The following is an 11,900-nucleotide window of genomic DNA, read 5'->3' as shown; positions in this document are numbered from 1 at the left end:
AGAGATGGACAACCCGATTTTCATTGCATAGTAACCCCAAACGTTTGCCCTCAAGGTCATATAGCAACAGTAAGCTTCGGTGATTGGACCAGAAAGGTGACATGTATTGCCGCAAAATATTTTTTCAACCGCCGGGTGGCATTGTAAACAGGCAAACAGCAGATTATCTTTCCAAACACTTGATACATGACCTCTGCTCATAAGAGAAACATTTCAACAAAAACAGACAAAGGAAAACCATCATCAACATCAGGAATTTTATTATTAAACTGATGTTTGAAAATACAGGTTTACACTTATCAACTCAAATGAATAGAACAGGATGACATCACTATTTGGTAACAGAGAGAATCAGAATAGACAACGAAAAAGCACAGACCGTAATACCCTCATCATCCACCAGCCCTAAAACAACACCACGGTCTATTGACACACACACTGCATAAATTCACACTTGACAGGAAATGTACGTATGTGTTTGTGCATGTTTGGTGTGTTCTGGTGCCCTTTCAGGTTCTAATTTGAGGCTGTGTGGGACATTCAGCACAGCCAGTTCTCTCACTTGCATGCATCCTTGCACACACAACAAACACTTACAAAGAGTATAAAATAAAAACTCTACAAAAACTAAGCAATCATGATGAAACAATAATGAGGACATTTAAAAAGAACAAAACACAAGTTATGAACCTTATCCAAATGTGCTGATCTTTTTTTCTGCTCGAGGACTCCCTCTCCTCATTCCCTCCACCCTGGTCCTGCATAACCCCCCTCCCTCAAACCCTCTGCTCCCCCGTCAGGTATAAAAATAAAGATCTGGGACAGACTGTTACACCCCGACCTCCCCTGGACAGCTCTAGAAGTCGCCCTTAGGCACAGGTCTAGAATAAACGTACCCTCCCAAATCCACCTACATGGACTGTGACCCATTAAACAACCTTGGACAGTTCTGGAAGTCACAGATCGAGGATCAGCTTACCCTCCCCAAATCCTACCCGTTCCCTTTGCCCCTCTATCTCTTGCCCCTCTTGTTTCCCACCGGGGGCTTCTTGAGCTGCAGCAGTGGACCTCCAGTGCCGAAGCCCGTGGCGGGAGGGTTGGACACGCCAAACGTCAGGCCTGCAGACGCGTTGAGGCCGGGGCTACTGAAGTTAAACCCTGAACTACTGTTGCTTCCAAAACCTGGAGAGAAGGAGATAGGAGAAACAGAAGAGGACATGAGTTATTCAAATAATGAGTATGCTCACAGGGAGTGTGTGTGTCTGTCACCCTCCAGAGAGCTTGCACAAGGAGGTAAGGTGTGTGTGTGTACCTGCACTCAGGCTCCCTCCCGAGGGCTTGCTGGCAGAGGAGAAACCAAATGAGGAGCCCCCCGTCGCTACCCCCCCGAAACCTGGACCCCCACCAAACACTGCAGGGGAGAGAGATTGAGGGAGCCAAGCTTTAGGGACACACACTCACTATGCTGCTACTACATGAGGGAGAGAGCTTAGCTTCATGGACACACCACACATACACAACTACTGCAAGAGAGTGAGAGAAAGAACAGTAGCTAAGCCTCTGTAATGGCTCTCACAAACAGGGTATAGTAGAAGTAACTGTCTCCAATGACGAGAGTAAAGCATAGAGACCCACTACATACCACAGCTACAGGCAGACTGTTTCAGCCCTAGATAGTGAAGAGCTTAACTCACACCACATACATTCCTAACACTGCCAACAGTCTTCCACACACAAGGAGGGGGAGAAATGGAGGGAGGTTGCGAGTGAGATCTAAAGAAAGCAACACAGTGAGAAAAGATATATAGTAGCGATGGATGAGGAAGAGGAAAAGACTAGATGTAAAAAGAGAGGTAGTACCTCCGAGACCTGAGGTGCCCAAGCTAGAGCCCACTCCCAAGGCAAAGGGGTTTCCCAAGCCAGACCCCAGGGACACCTGGCTCCCTGAGACAGAGAGAGCACACAGCTTACTCCTCTGGACTAGGGAGTGTCCGTTTGTGTGTGTGTTACTGAAGTCAAGTTCCCTCTCTCCTCTGCAACGTTCAGTAGTGATATAGGCTGTGTGTGTGTCCACAAGAGAGTGAACAGAGTAACATGTCAGGACCCCGTGGATCAGTGGTTCTGTATCACATTCCACCAGACTACACGTCTAAGCCCAACCTCCTGTCTCCCCCCAACACTAACCTTACTGCCACATCAAAGTTGTTCCCTTTGAGATAATCCCTACACATTTCTACAAATACATTAGCAACTGTGGATAGATTTTCACAGATAAAATGGTCAAACAAATGTGACTGTGGTAGAAACATGTCTGCTAGTTCCTTCACTCTGAACCTCCGTGCACCTGTATCGTTTCTCAAATTGGATTTTAGAGATGCAAACTCAGCTTGGTTTTTAGCATCATCCAAAAAGTGTACTCATTAATTCTCTTAAATCCAATTGGGTGTTCAAAAATCAGTAATTTACCAGTCAAAAAGAAACAAAGACAAAGTCGCTCCTTTAAAACGGATTTATTGTCAATTTAAAGCAATACCACTTACATATAAACAGACACAGTTAAAGGACACAACCGATTGTTAATTCCTAGCCGCTATATTGCATTTCACAAGTTTTCCAAAACTATTCAAGATTCCAAGAGTGAAGGAACTAGCATGTGCTAGGAAAAATGCATCGCAAAATTATTATTAATATATGTCTAGTTTCAAAAAGGCACACAATATTATATAGTATCAGATATATGCATCATCGTCAACAACAAGCATTGGTTATATTTAGATTAAACACACCATTCTAAACAAAAGCACTCTGAACCAGAGTGAAGATGAGGGGTGTGTTCAGTGATGTGACACGTTCTGTACGTTGAAGACAGAAATGTAATGAATAGAGCTGATATGACTCCCTATTCTACAACACATTTCTATCTGAACGTTCTACAACGTCACACCCTCCTGAACAGGCCACAGAATTGGCATCTGCGTTTGTCTGAAAATACACCTTCCCCAGCCAATACCAGTGTTCTACAAACATCCCAGCACTTCACTGGCTCCAACTAGCTATTCCTCTGAGTCTGAACACTGTCTGAGTGGACGGACAGTCTCTCAGCCAGTCAGTCCAACCACAACTAGTAGTCATTTATTTATTTAAGTAGGCAAGTCAGTTAAGAATTAAGAACAAATTCTTATTTACAATGACGGCCTACCAAAAGGCCTCCTGCAGGGACGGGGGCTGGGATAAAAAAAATAAAAAAAACTATCGGACCTTCTGACCTCATTGAACCCCTTCAAAAAGCCCCAAGACATTCATCATAGTCCTGTTAGCCAGCCCTGTCACATTAACAGGAGTTTGCTATGTAGAGCAGACCACGAGTTACAGAAACCAACCACAGAGTTCCAGAACTAATTTACATGTTCCAGTTTCACAACTATTTAGCTACTCATTCTAGAACAATCAAAGTTTTAGTGGTCCTGGAATGCTAGCGTGAAATGGAGGACAGATGGGTCAGTCCAGAGCAGCAGTTGGTTAATCTCGGGAGCACAAAATGGCCGACTGAATAGAGAAAAATACTGATTTTTGGCACTAATGATCCAACTGGCCTTCCCAAGGCAGTCGATACGAGCAGCACGTTCACTCGGTTTCTCCCCTGTAAAACTAGTGAGTGACGTAACACCGTAGCCCTTCTATTAAATAGAATGGTATTGGAACTAAAGAGACATCTGTACATCTGTACAGATAGACTGTGCGTCATCAGCCCCTCTGCCATCTAGATCCTGGAGTGAGGTAGACCTGCATGGTAGACCACCTGCCAGTGTTAAGTAGTGTGTGTAGGAAATACTGATAAATCACAATCATTATCTGAGTCAAAAGGTTATTGTAGAATGCATAGTGATGAATTGAAAGTGATATGGACTGTCAGGTAGAAGTGGGTGTCTTGTCTGTGGTTAAAATTACTGTACAACGGGTTATTACCGGCTGAGGCAGTCATTGTCCTGTCTACAATGCGGATACAGTCACACACACACAGACAAGCACACACCTGGCCACTAGCAACCAGAGCCTGCTGTTATTGCTATTACAACTAAAGACGCTGCCGTTGTTACAAAAAGGAATGCATATGTTCAACAGTTCAAATCTTTCACTGAAATTAAAACACCCTTTTGATGCAAGACCTGTGCAGTAAATGATAATATCTTCTTTAAACACTAAGCTATACACTGTCAGATCGTCTTGAACTTTTAAAATGTCATCCTGAAATATAGGTGAAGCATGTCAATCAAAGACAAAATGACAGATGCTGAGAAAAAAAGACAAATCATTACATTCAACCTAGTTGGGAAGGGAGATCTGCTGGTCTAAGGCTGGTGTGTGTGTGTGTATGTGTGTGAGAGAGAGAATGAGTGTGTGTGATTTAAGTGCTTATCAAGACTGCTACCACACAGTGAAAGCTACATTACTGCTTTATGAAAACACACAGACACAACTGTGTCCTAATCTAAACCAGTTTGTTCAGGAAAATCCTAATAATAATTTATAAAAGGTTGAGACCCAATTTCCGAACTAAACCGATTTGGACAGTTGCGTCCTAATCGAAGACACAGAGCACACTCACTTGGAACCACCACGTTACACCATCCAGACTAAGTCCAGAGTAACTACCTATGATATTTTATTCAATAAAACCAAAGCAGTTAAGCTTCACAAAAAAGCACCTTCAATAAATATAGATAATCAAGAACCCATTCAGTATAAATTAAGCGACTGAACCCAAAGAGAATGTAGCCTCCACGTATTCAAAAGATTCTAGTCTAGAGTGTGTCTGGGACAGATGAGAGCTGTGAATGAATACCCAGTGATACGAGTCCTGCCTTCCTTGTTTTTAGTCTCATCTCCAGTAATCTGAGCACTCTACACTTTTTCAATCATCTTAAAAAGCCACAGATTCACTGAGAAACTGTTAAGTGCTTCTCTTATGGAGAGAGACAGAGAGACAGAGAGACAGAGAGACAGACAGGGAGAGAGAGAGAGACAGAGAGACAGAGAGACACAGAGACACACAGAGAGAGACAGAGAGAGACAGAGAGAGACAGAGAGAGACAGAGAGAGACAGAGAGAGACAGAGAGAGAGACAGAGAGAGAGACAGAGAGAGAGACAGAGAGAGAGAGAGAGAGAGAGAGACAGAGAGATTAAGGGAAAGCAGAGAGCCAAGTAATGGCCCCTGCTACATTGATGAACAGGCAGTTCCAACACCACCGCAGAAAGATTGCTTTGGGTCTAATGCCTGTGAGGAAAAGGTCTTCTCACACGTATAGAGCAGAACCACTGGAGAAAGACAAACTGAACACGGTTTGGAACTTACTATGTTGCTTTTACATTCTCCTCTTTCTCCTTCCCTCCATTTCTCTCCCTCTTTCCAGAGAAAGAAAAGACAAACTAACCTAAAAGTTGGGCACTGGCTACATTTTTATTCTGTCCCACTTTCCTTCTCTCCCCCTACATCTCTCTCCTCCCCCTCTCTCTGTCAGACTGAGGGGTGGTAAGGTGAAAGGTCAAAGGTGAGGGGGTCAGGGTTCTAGAACTTGAAGGCGGAGGTCAGACCTGGGCCGGGCTGCTGCTGCTGGCTCAGCGTGGCTGCCATGGCGACCGCCGCCGCATTGGGGATGCTGCTGAAGGGGGCAGGGCCAGTGGTGATGCGTGGGGCACTCTGCCACTTCTTACTGGCCACCCGCTTGGACTCGAAGATGTCCGTGGAGTCCTCCAGGAAGGCCCGGCGGTATCCCAGGTACTGCTGCTTCAGGGTCTACAGATACCCCAGAGGAAGAACCTCAATCACTTCATTCAAAATACTCAATATTTATTTCTGTAACAAGGTGATTTCTTATAGAACAGTCAACAGTGATGTCTGTAGGACTTACCTTGACGTTCTCGTGTACTGACTGGAGCTGAGCAGCCAGAGCCACAAACGTCTGGTACAACTTCTGCATGGCCAGTGACAGATCTACACACAATATTCAGTGAAGAGACACAGAAACACACACATAAAGACTATGAAGAAAGTCAAGAGTCTGTGTGTATGTATGCATGCATGCATGTATGTATGTGTGTGTATGTATGCATGTATATTACCCTGTGGTGTGATGTGTGATCCACTGCCCTGTGTAGTAAGGTGATTCTCCAGTTCCTCTATCTGCTGTCTGTACTGCTGCAACTGAACCTCAAACTGTTCCACTAAACACCGGAAATAACTACAGACAGAGAGAAAGAATGAGACAGGATTTAATTTATTATGGCTAAAATGCTACATTCATCTGTGGTTCAAAATCAAAAAAGGGGTATGGTACATTATATATACACACACAAAAGTATGTGGACACCCCTTTAAATGAGTGGATTCAGCTATTTCAGCCACACCCTTTGCTGACAGGTGCATCAAGCACACAGCCATGCAATCTCCATAGACAAACATTGGCAGTAGAATGGCCTTACTGAAGAGCTCTGAGACTTTCAACATGGCACCGTCATAGGATGCCACCTTTCCAACAAGTCAGTTGATCAAATTTCTGGCCTGTTAGAGCTGCCTCGGTCAACTGTTAATTCTGTTATTGTTATTTCCGCCTAGGAGCAGCAACGGCTTAGCTGCGAAGTGGTAGGCCACGAGCTCACAGAACGGGACAGCCAACTGCGGAAGCGTGTAAAAACCTGTCCTCGGTTGCAACACTCACTACCGAGTTCCAAACTGCTTCTGGAAGCAACTTCAGCACAATAACTGTTTGTCGGGAGCGTCGTGAAGATCACCATGCGCAATGCCAAGCATCGGCTGGAGTGGTATAAAGCTTGTCGCTATTGGACTCTGGAGCAGAGGAAACGCGTTCTTTGGAGTGATGAATCGCGCTTCACCATCTGGCAGTCCAACGGACAAATCTGGGTTTGGCGGAAGCCAGGAGAACGCTACCTGCCCTAATGCATAGTGCCAACTGTCAAGCTTGGTGGAGGAGGAATAATGGTCCGGGGCTGTTTTCATGGTTCAGGCTAGGCCCCTTAGTTCCACTGAAGGGAAATCTTAATGCTACAGCATATAATGACATTCTAGACGATTCTGTGCTTCCAACTTTGTGGCAACAGTTTGGGGAAGGCCCTTTTCTGTTTCACCATGAAAATGTCCCTGTGCACAAAGCGAGGTCCATACAGAAATGGTTTGTCGAGATTGGTGTGGAAGAACTTGACTGGCCTACACCGAGTCCTGACCTCAACCCCATCGAACACCTTTGGGATGAATTGCCGCTTTGATGGCGAGCCAGGCCTAATTGCCCAAAATCAGTACCCACCTCACTAATGCTCTTGTGGCTGAATGGAAGCAAGTCCCCACAGCAATGTTCCAACATCTAGTAGAAAGCTTTCCCAGAAGAGTGGAGGCTGTTATAGCAGCAAAGGAGGGACCAACTCCATATTAATGCCCATGATTTTGGAACGAGATAGTCGACGAGCAGGTGTTCACATACTTTTGATCATGTAAGTTCAGGGGGATATAACAATGATGGTGATAGGAATACTCACTCATAGGGAGCTGTGTTGTCGTGCTGGAGTCCAGGGGGAGTCTTCTGAGTCCGCAGAGCTATGTCTGCATTCTTCAACTCCTAGACGAGGAGGGTTAGGAGAGAGGGACTATGACGTTCAGCAACAGTAAGGGCATGTGTATTTTGAGCCTTAATTCCTCAAAAGACAATGTGACATCAGCGTGTGTACCTGCGCAGTCTCCATCTTCAGTTTGTCTATAGCCAGGGCGTTTCTCTGTAGTCCCGAAGCGCTGACAGACAGCAGCTGTTTGAGACTCTTGATGTCATCCTGAACCTTCAGCATGGCTTTAGATGACATCCTGCTGATCTCCTCGTGAACCTGCTTCTGCTCCTTCACAAACTTCCTACAGGAAGGAGAACTCACACGTCAACACAATGCATCTTCATGACCAACGATGTGCAAACAGTACTGTTAGAGCCACACACACTAACATGGGGTGTAGTTGAAGAAAAGTACTGATTTACGTACTGGAAGTTGTCTACATCCTGACAGATGACTGGAGGCAAATTTTCATCTTTCAAAGCTTTACTGTCTCTGAGAGTGATAGGAAAGAAAAATAAACAGGGACAAGAGTCAGATATATTACCTATTATGATGACCATTATAAACGATTGGTCAAGAAATGACACTGTGGACACTCATTGGTCCAGACAGCTGTCAGTCAGTAGGACTCACTGTGGGCTGGCCCCTGATGATTTGTCGCTTTTCTTCTCTGAGGAGGTGCTGAAGTCAACTCCTCCCAGTCCAAGGCTGGGGGCCGCTGACACCGCCGTGGAGGTAGAGGCCAGGGAACCTAACGTCAACCCCCCTGATCCGAGAGTGGTCTGGCCCAAACCTGAAAACATTAACACTAATAAACACACCGACACTCACAAACACAACCATGCAAATGTTAGTCTGACACCCATACAAACCTAACGCAAACCCCAGTCCTCCAAGAGTGGACTGACTCAGACCTAAGATCAACACATAATCAGAAAGGTGTTAGTCACACACACACGCGAGACAGATCATTCATTACCTCCAAATAAGGAATGTAGTGAAAAGACAGAGTTAAGAGACAGAAATGGAAAAAGATAGGTGTGATGAGACTAGAGGTCGACCGATTATGATTTTTCAACGGCGATACTGATTATTGGAGGACCAAAAAAAGCCGATACCGATTAAAAATCGGCCCGATTTTATTTATTTGTAATAATGACAATTACAACAATACTGAATGAACACTTATTTTAACTTAATATAATACATCAATAAAAATCTATTTGGCCTCAAATAAATAAATGAAACATGTTCAATTTGCTTTAAATAATGCAAAAACAAAGTGTTGGAGAAGTAAAAGTGCAAGACTGCTCTATCAAATCATAGACTTAATTATAACATAACACACAGAAATACGAGCCTTAGGCCATTAATATGGTCAAATCCGGAAACTATCATTTCGAAAACAAAACGTTTATTATTTCAGTGAAATACAGAACCGTTCTGTATTTTATCTAACGGGTGGCATCCCTAAGTCTAAATATTCTTGTTACATTGCACAACCTTCAATGTTATGTCATAATTATGTAAAATTCTGTTGCATATACCCTGACTCTGCGTGCAATGAGCGCAAGAGAAGTGACACGATTTCACCTGGTTAATATTGCCTGCTAACCTAGATTTATTTTAGCTAAATATGAAGGTTTCAAAATATATACTACTGTGTTCTGATTTTAAGAAAGGCATTGGTGTTTATGGTTAGGTACAGTTGTCCAACGATTGTGCTTTTTTTTGCAAATGCGCTTTTGTTAAATCATCCCCCATTGATTATATGCAACGCAGGACACGCTAGATAAACTAGTAATATCATCAACCACGTGTAGTTATAACTAGTGATTATGATTGATTGCTTGTTTCTTGTAAGATAAGTTTAATGCTAGCTAGCAAATTACCTTGGCTTCGCGTAACAGGCAGTCTCCTCGTGGAGTGCAACGAGAGGCAGGTGGTTATAGCGTTGGACTTGTTAACTATAAGGTTGCAAGATTGGATCCCCCTAGCTGACAAGATGAAAATCTGTCGTTCTGCCCCTGAACAAGGCAGTTAACCCACCGTTCCTAGGTCGTCATTGAAAATAAGAATGTGTTGTACTTGCCTAGTTAAATAAAGGTATATAATTTTTTTTATTTTTTAAATCAGTACCCAAAAATACCGATTGTTATGAAAACTTGAAATCGGCCCTAATTAATCGGCCATTCCGATCAATTGGTCAACCTCTAGATGAGACCCAGAGAGAGATGTGTGTAATTAACTAACCAGTAGGATCCATGCTGGATAACAGAGAGAGACAGAGATATTTAGTTAACTAACCAGTAGTAGCCATGTTAGAGAACATACTGGAACCCAGCGATAGACCTGTGGATGGGGCTGTACTTGCGGCCACACCCCCTAGGTTGAGAGAGAATCCTGTGGCTCCTTGCTGTGGCGCAGTGGAGGTGAGGACTGAGCCTAGTGTCAGTCCTGCCCCTGTGGGGGCTGAGGAGGCTGCAGTGAGGGAGAAGGGTTGGGCCGAGGCAGAGGGTTTATTGAAGGTCATACTGAAGCCCGTGGTAGGGGCTGTAGAGGCTGCAGGGGCACCTGGGAGAGACAGCAGGTAGAGCAGGGTTAAAGGTAGACTCAACCATACAACATCCTCACCCACAGGCATTAACAAATTAATCTGCCAAGACAGGGACTATTGTATCATCATGCGAAGGCACAGACTGGGATGAGCCAATGGTAGCAGTGGAGGTCTTGACTGATGTGGAGCTACATTGATAGTAAGCTCACCTAATGTAAGGCCTTGGGTGGGTGCAGGAGCACCATAACTCCATAACTCCAATAGTCACCTACACCTAAATGTATGTCTGTGTATTTCTTTGTGCTTGGTGGTAGGAAACATCAAGCATGAGGCAGGTCTGCAGAGGGAAAGAGACCGACAGGCCATGTAGAAAATGTGTGTGCCTACCTGAGGCAGGAGTGTTAAAGGAGAACCCCCCAGTAGGTTTTTGTGAGAATAGTGACCCGCCCAGGCCCAGAGAAGAGGTGGTGGTGGTGGAGGCTGGGGCTGTAGCACCCAGAGCTCCACCCAGAGTAAACCCACCTGTACCTGCTGCAACTGGGGTACTAGAGAAAGGGGTGAGAAAAAAAAGTGGGGGAGATAGAGGGAATAAGTACAAAACATTACATGACTTTGCAGTATGCCTCACGATATTTACAGACGTGCAATATGCCGCTGTCACAATTACAATGTATATCTGCTGAATACGAACAGTACGTAGCTATGACATAGAAAAGGCCGAAGTCTAAACCCCACACTGAATACAAACTTCTCTCTCATATAATATACACACACACACACACACACACACACACACACATATATAAAACAACTAGTTGACACACCCATAATATATTAGCAGTTTGACACACTTACATCAGAGCGCTGTTTGCATGATTACTACTACATCGATATTTAGTTAGCTACAATACATTCTGGGTAACCCTCGCTGTATCGACATATCCGCGAGATAAAGCTAACGTACGTCAGCCGTACAATTCTTACCTGGCAGCGGCTCCAAACGAAAACCCTCCGCCAGCGTTGGTGGAACCAATAGACCCGGATCCGAAATTAAAGCCTGACATTTTTAAGCAACAACCAAGTTTCTAGTTAGTCAAACTTTATCTAACTGACTATTCGATAGCTGTTAGCTAGCTTTGAAAGGTACGAACGCCCGCGTGCAGGCCAGTGTGACTGTGGCTACGAAGTCATGGTAACGTGAAAGAAAAGAAAAACATACTATTCGGCGATTTAAACTCACACGCTTAGTAACGTATACACATTTACAGCGATCTGAAACGTAATTAATCCGTTATGCATATAGTTAAACAGAACTAAAATGTTAGCTTCCTTCTCAAAACTGTTTTTTCCGAATCCGCGCTTTACCCTCAATGTACTTTCCGGTTATTGTGGCCTGCTGGGATACTGGAGGACTTGGCAGATTGGACGGTCATATGGGGACATCTAGCGATTGCTATCATGTTTTTGAAGAAGTAAAAATTCGCTTTAATTATTTGTCAGTTTGAGAACGGGTTTTAAATACATACATGTGTCACGATGGAACGATGACAGAATATTTGGAAATAGTAATAGGTGGTGGAGTAATGCCTAATAAGAATATCCTCTACTTATACTACTCTGAATTCGATGTCTGATGGATGGGTGAAACATTTCCCATAACGCCTGGAATCTGTACTACGTTTTAAAAAAAAATGTATTATACAAAATACAAATCATCAATTTACATTGTTA

The 11,900-nt window shown here is 44.0% G+C and overlaps 1 protein-coding gene across 7 annotated transcripts; it reads right to left on the bottom strand.

The window, feature by feature from the left end:
• Positions 1–243: 243 nt before the first annotated feature.
• Positions 244–11,575, bottom strand: LOC139420322 (nucleoporin 58). Of its 7 annotated transcripts, XM_071170291.1 has the most exons (14): positions 11,154–11,549; positions 10,557–10,714; positions 9,920–10,186; positions 8,485–8,526; positions 8,246–8,405; positions 8,039–8,104; positions 7,739–7,913; positions 7,550–7,629; positions 6,122–6,240; positions 5,911–5,993; positions 5,594–5,795; positions 1,861–1,944; positions 1,313–1,411; positions 244–1,182 (listed from the first exon to the last, which is right to left on the bottom strand). In XM_071170291.1, the coding sequence occupies exons 1-14, from the start codon at positions 11,231–11,233 to the stop codon at positions 1,013–1,015; spliced, it is 1,785 nt and encodes a 594-aa protein (XP_071026392.1). In that variant the 5' UTR covers positions 11,234–11,549; the 3' UTR covers positions 244–1,012. The 7 variants fall into 7 exon arrangements, with proteins under 7 accessions (XP_071026392.1, XP_071026394.1, XP_071026393.1 ...); XM_071170293.1 differs by lacking the exon at positions 1,861–1,944 and having other exon boundaries at positions 11,154–11,575; XM_071170292.1 differs by lacking the exon at positions 8,485–8,526.
• Between the last annotated feature and the right edge of the window lie 325 nt (positions 11,576–11,900).

This window comes from Oncorhynchus clarkii, chromosome 11 (assembly GCF_045791955.1).
Source record: "Oncorhynchus clarkii lewisi isolate Uvic-CL-2024 chromosome 11, UVic_Ocla_1.0, whole genome shotgun sequence".
In the NCBI taxonomy this organism is placed as follows: domain Eukaryota; kingdom Metazoa; phylum Chordata; class Actinopteri; order Salmoniformes; family Salmonidae; genus Oncorhynchus; species Oncorhynchus clarkii.
This window is presented reverse-complemented; position numbering and strand designations above follow the sequence as displayed.

Excerpts from the sequence above, each read along its gene's own strand:
- LOC139420322 (XM_071170291.1), bottom strand. The coding sequence starts at position 11,233 with ATGTCAGGCTTTAATTTCGGATCCGGGTCTATTGGTTCCACCAACGCT. Across the intron at positions 7,630-7,738 it reads TGAAGATGGAGACTGCGCAG|GAGTTGAAGAATGCAGACAT; the intron begins GTACACACGCTG and ends CTCCTCGTCTAG. Across the intron at positions 1,412-1,860 it reads GGGCACCTCAGGTCTCGGAG|TGTTTGGTGGGGGTCCAGGT; the intron begins GTACTACCTCTC and ends TCTCCCCTGCAG.